We start from the raw sequence: 15,953 nt of genomic DNA, 5'->3' as shown, positions 1-15,953 counted from the left end.
GCTGTTCCCTCCAGGAGCCAGTTTCTGTTCTAAACTCCCCACGTCTCCAACCTTTGGCATTTTTGAGCTCCCTGCTGCCACTTCTAACTCGTCACATGTCATCTGCATATTAAAAACCCTCGCCCTCAGTCAAAAAAGCTATTAAGATCTGGCCTTAAGCCCCATCCTTCTGTGGCCGTCAGCCGCCTCCCCCTCCCTCACCGATGGATGGCCTGATTCATGGTGTCTTTGTTCATCCCGACTCCTGCACTGACCCTGACACTTTCAGTGTCCGGGCAGCTTCCTCAAGTGCACTTGACCCCTTGAAGTTCCCTTTTCATCCCTCACTTACTCATCCATCCCCAGAGCCGCCCAGGTCCGCTAAGATAAGAAACAGAAGTAAATTATGCTAGAGTTACTAAGAGGAAGTAAGTACAAATATTTTATAGACACTGTAAGGACCTAGCAGAGTGAGGTAGGAACAATCACTATGGTGAGGTCTCTACACGCTAGGCTCTATGCTGTCATCTAGTCTCTTTTCCACTAAATCAAGTATTTTTTACAACCGAAGTTTTAAAGAGTACATTTTTTTGCCATAAATATTTAAAATAAACTACAGGGGCACCTGGGTGGCTCAGTCGGTTGAGTGACCCCCTCTTGATTTCAGCTCAGGTCATGATCTCAGGATTGTGGGATCGAGCCCCGCACTGAGCTTCACGCTAAGGCCATGGAGCCTGCTTCAGATATTCTCTCTCTCTCTCTCTCCCTCTCCCTCTCCCTTCCCCTCTGCCCCCCTGCCCCACTCGCACGCATGCTCTCTCTCAAATTAAAAAATAATTCTTAAACTACGAAATTAAAGAATACCTGCAAAGATCTAAATGAAAAATTTTCTGGCTAAGAAAAATAATAATGAGGTCTTATTTTTTCCTGTTAAAAATTATTTTAGCATCTATGCATGTTTTTCAGAATAATAATTATTTTTGTAAAGCAAAATGTGCAAATATTTTTGCTTTTTAAACACTTAAAACATCTTTTTTTGGGTGTTTTTTTTTTTAATTTTTTTTTTTCAACATTTATTTATTTTTGGGACAGAGAGAGACAGAGCATGAACGGGGGAGGGGCAGAGAGAGAGGGAGACACAGAATCGGAAACAGGCTCCAGGCTCTGAGCCGTCGGCCCAGAGCCTGACGCGGGGCTCGAACTCACGGACCGCGAGATCGTGACCTGGCTGAAGTCGGACGCCCAACCGACTGCGCCACCCAGGCGCCCCTTTTTTTTTTTTTTAAACACAGAACAATGACTTCACACTTACAGACATACTTCCACTGACTCGAATGCTCTGGAACTGAGATGTAAAGTAAACCAGAAAATACTCTTTCAGCATTTTGCTGAAATGTTTAAAATAATTTATAGTCCATTTTCTATAAATACAGTATGCTGTATACGCCAGAATCCTGCCATGCCTAAGAGCACCCAATACAACTTTAAAAACATTAACCAGGACCCCCCCCCCCCAAAAAAGAAAAATCAACTAAATGGCCACAGGATAATCCCTGGAAATTGTATTATATTAAATTCCTAAAATCTTGGTTTGCTTATGGTTTGCTTTCTTCTCTGCTAAGTAGCATAATGGGAAGGGTGGACTTCCAGCTTGTTCTGGCAAATTAAAAACAAATTTACTCATTCAGTCAACAAATATTCAGTAAGAACCTACTATGTGCCAGGAACTGGATTATGTGCTGGGAATACAATGGAGAGCAAAAACAAATGGGTTCCCTCCGTCATGGAACCGACAGTCTAGTGGGAGAGACAATTTCATTATTAAATAAATGTATATGGAAAGTACAGACGACTAAAATTCTAATATAGCTGCAACATTAATGCAAAAAAAAAAAAAAAGAAAACTAAATCAACGCTTAAAAATGTTACATGTTTTCCTAATTCAGAAATAGCTAGTAGCTTTTATTACACAGAAAATCTTTTGTGCTCCTTCTGAAGAAAAAGGATTAAAATGAATGTGGGAAATTATTTACTCAAACCTACTTAATAGGTGTGGCTTCTAATTATTTCCTCACTTAAGGAAGACCAACACTTAAATATATACAGGGGCGCCTGGGTGGCTCAGTCGGTTAAGCGTCCGACTCCTGGCTTTGGCTCAGGTCACGATATTGCAGTTTGTGAGTTCGAGACCCGCGTTGGGCTCCGCGCTCAGAGTGCTCAACTTGCTTGGGATTCTCTCTCTCTGCCCCTCCCTCCCTTGCACGCTCTGTCTCTCACTCTCTCAAAATGAATAAGCTTTAAAAAATATACATATAAATATGCATGTATATTTGCATTAGTATCTGTCCACATCGCCTGAACCACTGCTATGTTCTTACAGGTCTCTCGAGAACAAAGATCACTTCTACCCATTCACTGCTGTCTCCCCAGCACTTAGAACAGTGCCTGCCACGTATTAGATGTGCTTGACATTTTATGAACGAGCGAATGAATGAGTGAACGAACGAACGAATGAAAAAAAAATGGGGGCTGAAACAGCTAAGATGACAGGAGAGGAACAAATCTGGCCCAAAACAACAGTGTGACTATGTAAACTGCTAAGATCCAGCGAGTCTGAGTGCACAGCTACAGGCACCAGCGGATCTGACTTTCAAGCCCAACCTAACCGATCCCCAACTCTTCAGCTGAGTCAATGCTGGCTAGCACAGAATTCGATCACCAGTCTATGTTTTAATTCTTTGAAAATAATAGAGTGCCTATAGGGCGTTAGCGATGTGAAAGAGAGGGCTTCATTTCTTACCCCAGATGACTGCAGTAGCCTCTGGGATGGTCTCCCTGCTCCCACTCAAGCTGCCCCTGCCCACTGACCGACCGCTGTGGCACCCCCCCCCCCCCCGCCCCCAGCAGCCACAGGGATCTCCTTCTAATGCAGATCAAAGCCTATCACCCCCTGCTCAGCACCCCCCAGCGGCTTGCCACGACTTTCGAAATAAAACCCAAGCCCCAGGCCCCTCCCTTTTCTATCTTTATCTTACTCCACTCCAGCCACATTAATTTCCTCGCTGCCCATCAAGCCCTCAGGGCAACTGCAATTTCTATTCTATCCAGTTGGAACAGTTTTGCCCCAGATCTTCCAATGGCTTCTCATTTTAACTCTCTGATCTAACAAAACTTATCAACTCCCTCATTCTCTATCCCCTTTCCCTGTTTTTGTTTTGTTTTGTTTTGTTTTCACAGAGCCAATACATTAAATTACATGATTGAGTGCCTTCCCCGTGAGAATGCCAGCTCCTCGTTTCTGGTGCTCTGCAGGAGCTAAATACCTAATAGTTAACCAATACAAACATTCAGCTAGTCTCCCATCATCAAAGGTAACACGGTTATGGAGCGAGTGTTAGCCCTGTATCATACCGTAAAAGCACTAAGTGTCACCACTGTATCTATCACACTATAAAAGCACTATGCCACAGTTGTCATATGCTGTGATTAGGCAACACGAATTAAAATTTTGAAAACACAAATCCATTACTGAAGTTAATACAGATTCTTTCCAAGGGATATCAGAATGATTAGTAATATAAAGCAACAGCGATTAGCACAATATTGAGCTAGTATCTACTGAAAATGCAAAACCTTAAGTTTACAGCGTAACATGGAAGAAAAGGGATTTAAGAACAACAGTCCAGGAGTGCCTGGGTGGCTCAGTTGGGTGAGCATCCAACTCTTGATTTCAGTTCAGGTCTTGAATGCTGTGGGATCAAGCCCCACGTCAGGCTCCCGCGCTGTGTGTGGAGCCTGCTTAAGATATTCATTCTCTCCCTCTCCCTCTCCCTCTCCCTCCCTCCCTCCCTCTCTCTCTCTCTCCCCCCCTCCCTCTCTCCTTCCGCCTCTCTCACCCACATGTGCTAAAATAAAATAAAATTTAAAAAAAGGAACAAGAGTCCAACAGTGAAAGTTAGTGGTAATTCTGAAACAGGCAGCATCCAATGTTCCAGAGATTAAAAACAACTAGCAGACAATCTCAGGAGGGTGTATACAATTAAATCCTCTGTATTTTTTTTAAATTTATTTTTTAATGTTTATTTTTGAGAGAGAGACAGAGTGGGAGTTGGGAAAGGCCAGAGAGAGAGGGAGACAGAATCCGAAGCTGGTTCCAGGCTCCAAGCTGACTGTCAGCACAGAGCCCGATGCAGGCTCGAACCCACGAACCGTGAGATCACGCCCTGAACCGAAGTCGGACGCTTAACCGACTGAACCACCCAGGTGCGCCTGAATCCTCTTTAATTTGTATGTTCCTCTTCTCCTTTACACGATTATCAGGAAAAGAATCGAAAGGCAAAACTGTATTTCAAAACATACAAAAGCCAGCCAACATCGAATAATAAACATGCTTTTCCATTCCATATTGTTCCTGAGGTATAGAAAAATGAAACAAAACTACGAAAAGATAAGTTTGGAATACTCATTCTGCAATCAGTTTCACTCAACAAAATAAGTCTACGGTGCACCAATTTACTCTGCCTCAACATATAAAAACTTTCAGAAAACACCGAATTATTAAAAAACAATAAACACTCTAAAAACATCCCAGCTTTGACAAACAAATACATAAATGCACACACACCTTTCCAAACACAGTAACTTGAGCTCCGTGTTTAGGAGTGAATCTAAACTTAACAAGTCACTGCACACTTAACAATCACGTTAAGGACTGCATGCGTGTGCCCCCACCAGAGTTCGTATGTTGAGACCCTAACCCCCAAAGCGATGCTATTTGGAAATGGGGCCTTTGGAAGGACTTTCAGGTCTTGAGGGCTGGGACCAGCACCCCCCGTAAGAAGAGAGAGGAGTGAGCTTGCTTCTCTCTCTCCACCGTGTGGGGGACACAGCAAAAAGGCAGCCGCCTACAAACCAGGAAAAGGGCCAACATCACACGGGGAAGCTGCCAGCATGTTACCCTTGAACTTCGCAGCCTCCAGAACGGTGAGAAATAGGTATCTATTGTTGAAGCCACCCAATCCACGGTATTTTTGTTACGGCAGCCCCAACTAAGAGCACAGACAATACACTGAACGAGAATGTCAAGAAAAATATACTATTCAGTGAAAAAGAAAAAGAACGTGTATTCTGTGTTTCAGCTTTCTGATGTTGTACGTTTCTAAAATGCTGACAAAATCACTGAAAGGATGGCATGTTCAATTACCATGCACGTGAATTTTCTACCGGGACAAAATTTCTGAAGTTTCATACCAGTACAGACAAAAAAGACAGAGAGGACGTGAATCACTCAGCCATTCTCTAATGGAGTTGTTTGTGTGGTGTCCTTAAAAACAGAAGACACTCTACAATTCTGTAATTTGAGAAAGTAAAGATGTTTGGCTTTCATAGGGGAAACGCTTAAAAAGATTTATTTTTGTGAGCGATGGTTCCACTGCTCTGTATCTGTATTTGGAGGAGATAAAATCTTTTAACACCTGAATCAGACTCAAGAACAATAAATAGCCTATTGTCACATTATTTCAGCGTCTTGCTATGTTTTGGGAAACTAGATTTGACCCACGAGGCCTATCTCAATTCACGGGATAATGAATGGTGTCGGCTCAGTTAAGGACAGGATTATTCAGTAGTATGTTTAATAACCAATCTTAAAGACTTCTCAAATCTTATCTCTTATCTTTCGATAAGAAATCAAACTAAAATACCACTCGATTTTTATTTCTACAATGATTTAAATGCCTTTATCAAACAAAACAGAATTCCACATGTTATTTAAGTCCCATTTGAATTCTTTAACAGACCCTGCTAGACAGAATAAGGGATTTAGACGTCAGGAAGACATATGGGACCCCGACAAGCCACTTTTACTTCTCTGAGCGTCAACCATCTCATGTCAAGAGAGAGAATAATGTCTAACATAGGGGCTTGCTGTGAAAATTAAGTGAAAAACATTTTAAGAGAGAAAAGGAAAGCGGGGCTTAATCAGTAACTATTTTTATTAAAGGGGAAGGTGGAGTTAAAACCACCTACCCTAAGCCAAAAAGTTTTATTGTTCTGGCTCTTTCCTTTCCCTGGGGTAGGACTCCTGGAAAGGTTCCCTTTTGTCCTTTTCATGGCTCAGATGGGTGAAATAACAGGCTCTCTGCATCAGGTCATTGTAAGGATAGAATGGGTTAAGGGTTAACGTATGGAAAGCATTACCAAAACAATAACGTGGGGGGGAAAAAAAACCATAATACTTCACTCTTGATAGAAAAGTCAGGCAGGCAAAAAAAAAAAAAAATCATTTCTATCTCCTGGCATAAAGAAATTTGGTCTTTGTCTAACATGCTTCCAAAATGAATCACACCTCATTTTAATTACTGTGTGGCTGCCTCCTCACTAAACTGGCATGTCCTTAAAGACAGGAACATCAGCTTTGGTCTCTTCAATGGCTAACATATTGTCAGGCATAAAACAGATGCTTGGTCAGTGCTTACTGACTTACAGTGTGCCGTATTTACCCTTCCTGTTACGTAAGAATATATTCAGAAGTAGAAGAATTACCATTTTCCTTCCGTAATCTTGTTATGAACTTCTTAGGAGGAATCACCCCAACCTTCTTCTTCTGAGTGGCTATGCTATGGAAGAGGTCTGCTAGGCAGGTAAGAAGGTTCTCCTTCTTCCTAGGTTGGCTCTTGTAAGCTAGAACTTTTTCCCGAAATGGACGACAAAAATAAAGTGCTTGAAGAACTGAATTACAGTAGCAGGTATTCCCAAACTAGAATAGAAAAAGAAAAAAAAATCTTGTTAAATTTGGGGCAACATATTTTCAAGAGAAAGAATTTCCATGTGTACAATTAAGAAAACAGAGACAAGACAGGGAATTTATGACCCTCATAAATTAAAAGGTATCTGAGAGTAGAAATAATTATTCTGATTGCAAATTTGTCTTTTTAACATTAAATGGATGCTCCAGGCATTGGTTGCAGGTTAAAATGGAAGGAAAACAGATGCGATAAATTTGGCCTTTATGAAAACAAATTCAAAAAATTATATAGTTTAAACAAAGTAGTTAAGGTTTAGAATCCTGTGTAATTTTTTCTTTTTCAATTCCCACTATTATTATATGTTGGTTGGATACTAACCAACCATTTGTATATGATACATTTTAAAACATAGCTCTCAAAAATTCTTTAAAAAAACACAAAAGTAAAGTTTTCTATCCGATTCTTAAGTGCCGTTCAAGAAATCAAAACAAAAAGCAAAGTCAAATGAGATCCTGTGAAATATTACATTAAAAACCATCAGCAGGGCACGTGGGTGGCTCAGTCAGTTAACATCTGACTCTCGATCTCGGCCTGGGTCATGATCTCACGGGTTGGTGGGACTGAGCTCCGCGTCGGGCTCTGCGCTGACAGCACGGAGCCTGCTTAGGATTCTCTCTTTCTCCCTTTCTCTCTGCCCCTTCCCAGGTCACGCTCCCTCTCTCTCAAAATAAATACACTTAAAAAAAAAAAAAAATCATCAGCGTGCCAGCACAACCACCACTGAAATGCTGAGATGCCGGGTCACATCATTCTGGATATATTACAAATGAGCGTCAGGTGCAGAGTTAAATCCTCAACTTCTTACCGGCCATGTGATCTGGAATGTGTAACCACAGCTCACTGAACTTCAACTTCCTACTCTTTAATAATGGGGAAAACACTCCTACCTTAAGAGAAACTGACACACAGTTTGACAAACATTTGTTGTCTCCCTTTTCCCCTTCCCATTAATAGACACTGGCTCCCAAAGTCAGCTGACAAAACACCCAAAAGCCAGGGAGGACCTGGGGAGGGGGGCGGGTACCTTGAGAGTATAAAAAAGGAAAGAGGGCAATTCTCACAGCACCATCATGCAGTGAAGTCATGCATACTAACCTAAAAGGCTAGGCAGAGACTTTTAATAATGAGCAAGGTCAAACTCATGTCCTTTGCTTATGCTTAAAACCAGGAAGGATAAATTAAAAGCTAATAAAAATGGTTATTTATAAGGAAAGAAGGAAGAGTGGAGAGAATTCAAAGCACATTTTTAAAAACGTCTGCTTGGCACCCATTTTTTTAAAAAATAAATTAAGAAGTACCCAGAGGAAAAAAAAAAAAAAAAAAGAAATTCCTAAAACTGAAAGGAAATAGAGATCAGTGAAAACTAAATGTTTATTAAGTTGGGGGAGAACCACACAAAAAATTACTTCAAGCAATTTTAAAACACAGAATTTTTATCATACATGCCTACGGAAATAGTCTAAGAATAAAAAGAAAAAAAGGAATCCTAAATGGCATCCAGTAAGTCGCATTGTTAGAATTAGTCTATTGACATTGTTATTCTGAAACCCCTACAGATTTCTGAAGGACAAAGCAAGCAAAGACTTACATTAATATCCTTAGGAACCAAAATTATTAATGCGAAGGAAAAAAGCTACAGTAATAAAGAGTAAAAGCCTTGTAAACTTAAATTGGAATGTGAAGTTATCAATTATAAACTCATGTCTTTCTGTGTGTGTGCGTGTGTTCAACTTCTGTCCACTTCAAGGCCTAGCAGCAGCAGCAAGTTTACCTGGCACACAGTTTATAGTCTTTAAAAACCTTTTACCCGCAAAAAGAAACTAGGATGCCTTGCAGATATGGCTATCTATACAAGGTCTGGGACAGGAAATACACAAATATAGATTAGCCTGGAGTATCTTTTTGTGTGGATTCAAGAGCCAACTTTCGTCAAAAAGAAATACTGCAATTGACTACATAAAAATTTATGAAAAATGACATTTAAAAAAAAGAGACCTCTCCATGGGAAGTCGCAAACTAATACATCAAAGGAAAACATCAAAGTTTTCTCTTGTCTTTCTTGTAAGAACAACATTCCAGAAGGCTCTAAATAGCTGCTGAAAGAAATTCTAGCTTACAGAACAATCCCAGCTAATAAATTCCAAAGAAATGATTGTAAATAATGGCGTGGGCAGTGATTATCAGGGGATGCTAAAAGCATTAAAGACTGATGGAGAACTTTAAAATGATCTGAACCCTCAGTGCATTCCAGCATCATTAAAAAAGAACCACAAAATTTCTCTGTCTCCTGGAGAAATACATAGCAGCTCTTATGAAGTGTTCTTTTGTTTTTTAAACAAAACCACTAGGGGCACCTGGGTGGCTCAGTCGGTTGGGCGTCTGACTTTGGCTCAGGTCATGATCTCACAGCTTGTGAGTTTGAGCCCCGCGTCGGGCTCTGTGCCGCCAGCTCGGAGCCCTGGAGCCTGCTTCGGATTCTGGGTCTCCCTCTCTCTCTCTGCCCCTCCCCCACTCATGCTGTTTCTCTCTCAAAAAAAAATAAACAAACACTAAAAAAAAATTAAAAAAAAAAAAAACAACACTAAATTGATATCTAGCATCTAGACCTAACTATCAATTTACAGATATTCAAACGGGGGAACAAGTTAAACAATACCACAAAAAAGGAACAGAACGTGTGGCCCAATGAGGGTTTTACATTCATAGTGTTGGTCAGAGCCAAGTAGTTTCATAAAAACAGATGCTTAAGAGGCTTTCCAAAGAAATACTAAAAGAGGTAGATAACTGGGCGATGCACTGATACTATTGATAAATGTAACCATGGAAACTTTCATAAAGCCTATCCAGGGGCTAAGTACACCTGCAGCAGAACCTACAATATTAAGATTAACGTACCAATTACTCAGTATTCGCCAGTCTAAAGCAATACTAGGATTCATACCATGGTCTAATGACGCTAATGACCAACAAACTACACCTCTGTCAACTGAAGAGAAGATTCCATCTCCATAATTTGGTCATTTTTATTCAAGAATAAGCAACAGAGACTCCAATGACTTCCACAGAGTAGGTAGATTAAAAATAAAAGACAGCATCTCACAGTGTATTAGAAAAACGTACGACAGTAAAACTTGACTGACATAAAAAAGAAGCAAATGGCTTCCAAGCTTAGTAAAGAACCCGAGGGAGTCTGTATTCTGTAGAGAATGCTGGAAGGCAGCCCCATTCCTTGCTCGTCTCCTGAATGTAAAGCAATAAGTAACTTTATAGTCAGTTATTTGATGTCTTCTCTTATGGTCTTGCACTTATCTTCATCAATTCCAGTAAGGAAAAATGAAAGTGTGAAACTACTACTGTTTCTCTAGAATAAACAATCACTTTCAATCTTATTCATAACTCGGAAACTTTTCTTTCAATTTCCTTGATAGCAGCTTTCATTCAAGTTCCTAAGACCTAAAAATGTACCTTTCAAGTGCATAGCTTTCATGCAAAAGATGGTCTGGGATGATTTCCTCCACACTCCTGTTTCTGAATGTTCAATTTCTTTTTAAAAATTTTAAAAAACATTTTTTTAAGTTTATTTATTTTTGACAGAGAGAAAGAGACAGAGCATGAGCGGGGGAAGGGCAGAGAGAGAGAGAGAGAGAGAGAGAGAGAGAGAGAGAGAGAGAGAGAGAGAGAGAAGAGAGAGAAGGAAACACGCAATCCGAAGCAGGCTCCAGACTCCGAGCTGTCAGCACAGAGCCTGACGCGGGGCTCGAACCATGAACCGTGAGATCATGAGCTGAGCCAAAGTTGGACGCTCAACCAACTGAGCCACCCAGGTGCCCCCGAATGCTCAATTTCTTTTTTTTTTTTTTTTTTAATTTTTTTTTCCAACGTTTTTTTATTTATTTTTGGGACAGAGAGAGACAGAGCATGAACGGGGGAGGGGCAGAGAGAGAGGGAGACACAGAATCGGAAACAGGCTCCAGGCTCCGAGCCATCAGCCCAGAGCCTGACGCGGGGCTCGAACTCACGGACCGTGAGATCGTGACCTGGCTGAAGTCGGACGCTTAACCGACTGCGCCACCCAGGCGCCCCCGAATGCTCAATTTCTAAATAAGATATTGCTATAGGGTTGACACCTACCCTATCTTCTCAGCTTATTTTGAAGATCAAAGGTATAATCCGGCTTAAAATCAGGGAAACAAATTTTAAAAGCTGCCACCTCCTCAGGTCTGATCACTGATTTTTCAATTGCTCATTGAACACAATGACCTATGCTTGCTTTCCCTAATGCCTTTTTCTCCTAGTTTTAAAATCAATGCCCCCTCCACAAATATTTATCATATCTCCATCATTAAGATCATTTTGAGCACACATCCCTAATAAACACAAATAAAAATTATATATGTGTTACATTCTACACATTAAAATTACTTTTATAAAATATAAAATTTATATACATAAAAACATACATTATATACAGTTGGCCCCTGAACAATGAGGAAGTTAGGGGCACTGATCCCTCACATGGTCAAAATCTGTGTGTAGGGGCACCTGGGTGGCTCAGTAGGTTAAGTGTCTGACTCTTGACTTCAGCTCAGGTCATAATCTCACAGTTCATGAGATCAAGCCCCGCGTCGAGCTCTGCACTGACAGCACAGGACCTGCTTGGAATTCATTCATTCATTCATTCATATTCTCTCTCTCTCTCTCTCTCTCTCTCTCTCTCTCCCTGCCCCCCCCCTTTCTCTCTGCCCCTCCCCTGCTTATATGCACTCTCAAAATAAAAAAATAAACATTAAAAAAAAATCTGAGTTGGTGTGCCTGGGTGGCTCAGTGGGTTAAGTGTCCAACTTCAGCTCAGGTCATGATCTCATGGTTCGTGGTTTGAGCCCCGCATCAGGCTCTGTGCTGACAGCTCGGAGCCTGGAGTCTGCTTCAGATTCTGTGTCTCCTTCTCTCTGCTCCTCCCCTGCTCGTGCTCTCTCTCAAAAAAAAAAAACAAAAAACAAAACAAAACAAAAAAAAACACATTAAAAATTTACAGGGCACCTGGGTGGCTCAGTCAGCTAAGTGTCCGACCTTGGCTCAGGTCATGATCTCGCGGTTCGTGAGTTCAAGCCCCACATCGGGCTCTGTGCTGACGGCTCAGAGCCTGGAGCCTGCTTCGGATTCTGTGTCTCCCTCTCTCTCTGCTCCTCCCCCACGCATACTCCCTCTCTCAAAAATAAACATTAAAAAAATTTTTTTTACAAAAATATCTGAGGGCAACTTTTGACTCTGCAAAAACTTAGACTACTGTTGACTGGAAGCCTTACCAGTAACAATCAATTGACACATATTTTATATGTCATATGTACTATGTACTGTATTCTTTTACAACAAAGCTAGAGGAAAAAAAATGTTATTAAGATCATAAGGTAGAGAAGAGACATTTACAGTACTGTGTTTAAAAAAAAAAAAAAATCCACGTATAGAGGGACCGGGGCAGCTCAAACCCATGTTGTTCAAAGGTCGACTGTATAACAAATGTGACTAAGGCCAAGTAGATATTTTAAATTTTTGTCTGACTTACATTAATTTTGTTTTCACTAAAGATTATCAATGCTTCAGTGAGAGCAATAAAATTGAGTACGCCTTCTGGTAAGCTGTGGCTTACACAGTGATTGACAGACTGGGTTTATGCTCAGTATATCCTATGAGCTATCAAAGACTCAGACGCACAAAAAGAGGTGCAAATGGGAAGTTCTTTTATGGCCTTACTTTACTTTCTAAAATAGGATATTAACTTTTTTTTTTTTTTTTAACGTTTATTTATTTTTGAGACAGAGAGAGACAGAGCATGAACGGGGGAGGGTAAGAGAGGAGGAGATACAGAATAGGAAACAGGCTCCAGGCTGTAAGCTGTCAGCACAGAGCCCGACGCAGGGCTTGAACTCACGGACCGCGAGATCCGGACCTGAGCCGAAGTCAGCCGCCTAACCGACTGAGCCACCCAGGCACCCCTGATATTAACTTTTCAATCCTACCACGTCTGTTGGAACTCACCTGAGCGATCAACTGCCTTGCCAGCAGCATGGCATGGTGAGGAAGTCACAAGCCCTGAAACTGAACTGCCTTGGGCTCAAGCTGGGTTCCGCTACCTGACAGAGGGAAATCACTGAGCCACGCCGTTCATCCGTTTCCTCATCTGTGAGTGTGGTTTACAATACAGCCCACACCTCGTAAAACCTTGTAAAGAAGTAAATTAGCAACTTGCATGGAGCACTTCCCCAGCACTCCGTCACCACACTGTTATTTCTGAAACAATCTTTTTAAGTCATGTGGCCATTTTGAAAACCTAGGTTAACCGAATGAAATGAAATCATGTAATCTCTTAATCTCTGTTCAAATTATAATAGATTGCAACCGCACAAACGAATAAGAGACAATGATACCATCGACTCGCTGGTGTCGAACTTGAGTGTCACAGGACCACTGCACACACGGATAGAGCCTGGAGCCTGCTTCAGATCCTGTGTCTCCCTCTCTCTCACTCTCTCTCTGCCCCTCTCCTGCTCACATTCTGTCTCTGCCTCTCAAAAAAGAATAAACGTTAAAAAAAAAATTTTTTTTTAACGTTTCAAGATGTTTATTAAATGCTCCATTGTCCCATGCTGGAGGCTGGTGATGATGATGCCTATCCTGTGCACGTCCCCTTCTAAAGGAAGGTCCTCTTCCCCAGCACAGTTTAGGTGGCCCTGTTCTGTTCATTTGTTGGCTTTAATTTATTTACTTATTTGAGACAGCGTGAGCGGGGAGGGGCAGAGAGAGAGAGAATCCCAAGCAGGCTCCGCACTGTTAGCACGGAGCCTGACGGGGGGCTGAAACCCACCGACAGCGAGATCACGACCTGAGCTGAAACCAAGAGTTGGACGCTTAACCAACGGAGCCAGGTGCCCTAGGTGGCCCCTGTTTTTTAACACTATACCCCACATTTCCCTCTCCACCACTCTCACTACAGTCAAGTAAACCTAATCTAAAAATGTCCTTCCATATGCTAGTGGACATCCATTCCTTGCCCTACACTACCTCACTCTACTGTCCCACCCTTCCTTATAGGAACTGACGTCTCTACATAAATGCCGTCAACCACAAACCTTTTTATAGACCCTGCCAACAGGGCCGTCCACTTGACCCAATCTCAGCAGAATACTTGGGCCAGAGTTCTTTTGTCAGGTCTAATATGAACATTCTCTGGGATCTCTGATAATGCAACCCTCAAGCAGCCTATGGCCAGCAGGTGGAGAGAAACTAAAGGAGAATAAATCAATGCAAAAGCAAATAGAACCAAGAGACATTTGCCTAATCAATTTTATGACTTACAAATGGAAAGAAAGTTTCATTTTTATTTGCGTCCTTCACAACGGCCCCCGAATCCAGAATTCCGGCCAATGGCTACTGGCAATTCACGCTTAAAAGCCTCTTGTAAGATGGTCTAGGAACACAGTTGTTATTTTATAACAAAGATTTTGGGGAAAAGCACATCCCACTGCAGCCTCACAAATCGATTTAATGAGGCCACCTGTCTCTTGGCAGTTATTAGAAATTAATATAGAACCATATAATAAAATAATGAAAAAAGACTCTTAAAAATGTAGGCTGCACAAGTAGGAAAGAGATATTAACTGAAATCACTCCATTTACTAAAATAAGTACTCATCAGCGACAAGATACAAGGGAAAAAGGCAATCCGGTTCATGAGATTAAAACAATTTGTTTTCAGAGAATTTAGCTGGCCCTATGAACAGCTGACATTTAAGCAGGATATTTTACAACAAGAGAAAGCTTCCAAAAGGCTCCCTTGTCTACATAAGACCATCTCTCAGCCCTCACACCACACTAGTATTTCTCCTCTCAGACTTCCAATAACATCAGAAATACGAACGCATTCACAAGAGTTAAACCAACAGGAAATCCCCACGCTATGTAGTATGCAAATTATAGTGGCAGACATCAGAATTATGAAGAGTAAACTGCCATCAAAGTCATCATTTGTGAAAACAGTCTTCCAAGACAAAAAGATCTGCAACCGCAAATAACGGAAAATACGTTGTCATTAACAACGTTGGGATCAACCACCACGCTGAATTTTCTGTTAATCCAACTGTGGTTATTTTTCTTCTCCATTAAAAAAAAAAAAAAAAAAAAAAGTCTGGGGGAGCCTGGGTGGCTTTGTTGCTTAAGCGTCTGACTTTGGATCTCGGCCCAGGTTTTGACCATCTGAGAGCTCAGGTCCCGTGCTGGGCTTCCACATTGGGCCTGGGGACTACGTTTCCGAAAAAAGCTTGATTTTCTACCTGTCCAAATACACGTACTGTTTCCCAAAGGCAAGTGCTAGTAAGTATGCCGCTTGCCAATCACAAAAAGGATCCAATCAGGTAAGTCTAACAGGAACTCTTCTCAGTGTAAGCTTTTCCTTCAAAGCTATTAAAATGAACCACGGAGGGGCAGCCTTCAATATATAAAATACTCCTGTGCTAAAGAAAATGGGTTCTTCTGAGACACTATCGATGAACACACCTTTACTACAATTCGAGACACATATTAGCTTGAGTGTGAACCAAATAAAGGTGGGTAGCCACAGGGAAGTAATAATGAGAGAGAAGAAACTGGGGTTTGCCCATTCCCAGAAGTTAAATGAGGTTTTTGATCACTAGACAACTCTGTATGCAAGCACAAACACCTTAGATATCGGAAGTAAAGGCCAGACTTTCTTGTTAAACAAGGGAAATTACATACATTCAAATATATTCAATTAACTTCCCCCACCCCTGACAAAACTCCAATGAAATGACAGTAAAAGAATAAATTAGGAAAAAATAAAGGGGGGAAAATAAAAGGAGGGTGAGGGTGGGAAAACACAGGTCCGGTTATAAGCCTTTTATTATTATTATTATTATTATTATTATTATTATTTTAATGCTTATTTCTTGTTTGCTTTGGGAGACAGCGAGCGAGCGTGCACAAGCGATCAGGGGAGGGGCAGGGAGAGGGAGACAGAGAATCCGGAGCAGCTCCCTGCTCAGAGCCTGACATGGGGGCTCGATCCCACAAACTGAGATCATGGCCTGAGCTAAAACCAAGAGTCAGATGCTTATCCACCCCGGCACCCCTGGTTGTAAGTCTTTTAAAAGGACC

The 15,953-nt window shown here is 41.4% G+C and overlaps 1 protein-coding gene across 4 annotated transcripts in view; it reads right to left on the bottom strand.

The window, feature by feature from the left end:
- The window catches only part of USP12 (ubiquitin specific peptidase 12), a 104,267-nt gene that overhangs the window by 28,836 nt on the left and 59,478 nt on the right, over positions 1-15,953 (bottom strand). For 3 of the 4 annotated variants that reach the window (XM_058689175.1, XM_058689191.1, XM_058689184.1), the window contains one exon: positions 6,523-6,736. The exons of the other annotated variant lie outside the window; for it this stretch is intronic. In XM_058689175.1, the coding sequence (XP_058545158.1) occupies positions 6,523-6,736 (214 nt within the window). The remainder of the gene's footprint in view (positions 1-6,522; positions 6,737-15,953) is intronic. 4 annotated transcript variants of the gene reach the window in all.

The sequence above is a fragment of the Neofelis nebulosa genome, chromosome 1 (assembly GCF_028018385.1).
Source record: "Neofelis nebulosa isolate mNeoNeb1 chromosome 1, mNeoNeb1.pri, whole genome shotgun sequence".
Classification (NCBI taxonomy): domain Eukaryota; kingdom Metazoa; phylum Chordata; class Mammalia; order Carnivora; family Felidae; genus Neofelis; species Neofelis nebulosa.
This window is presented reverse-complemented; position numbering and strand designations above follow the sequence as displayed.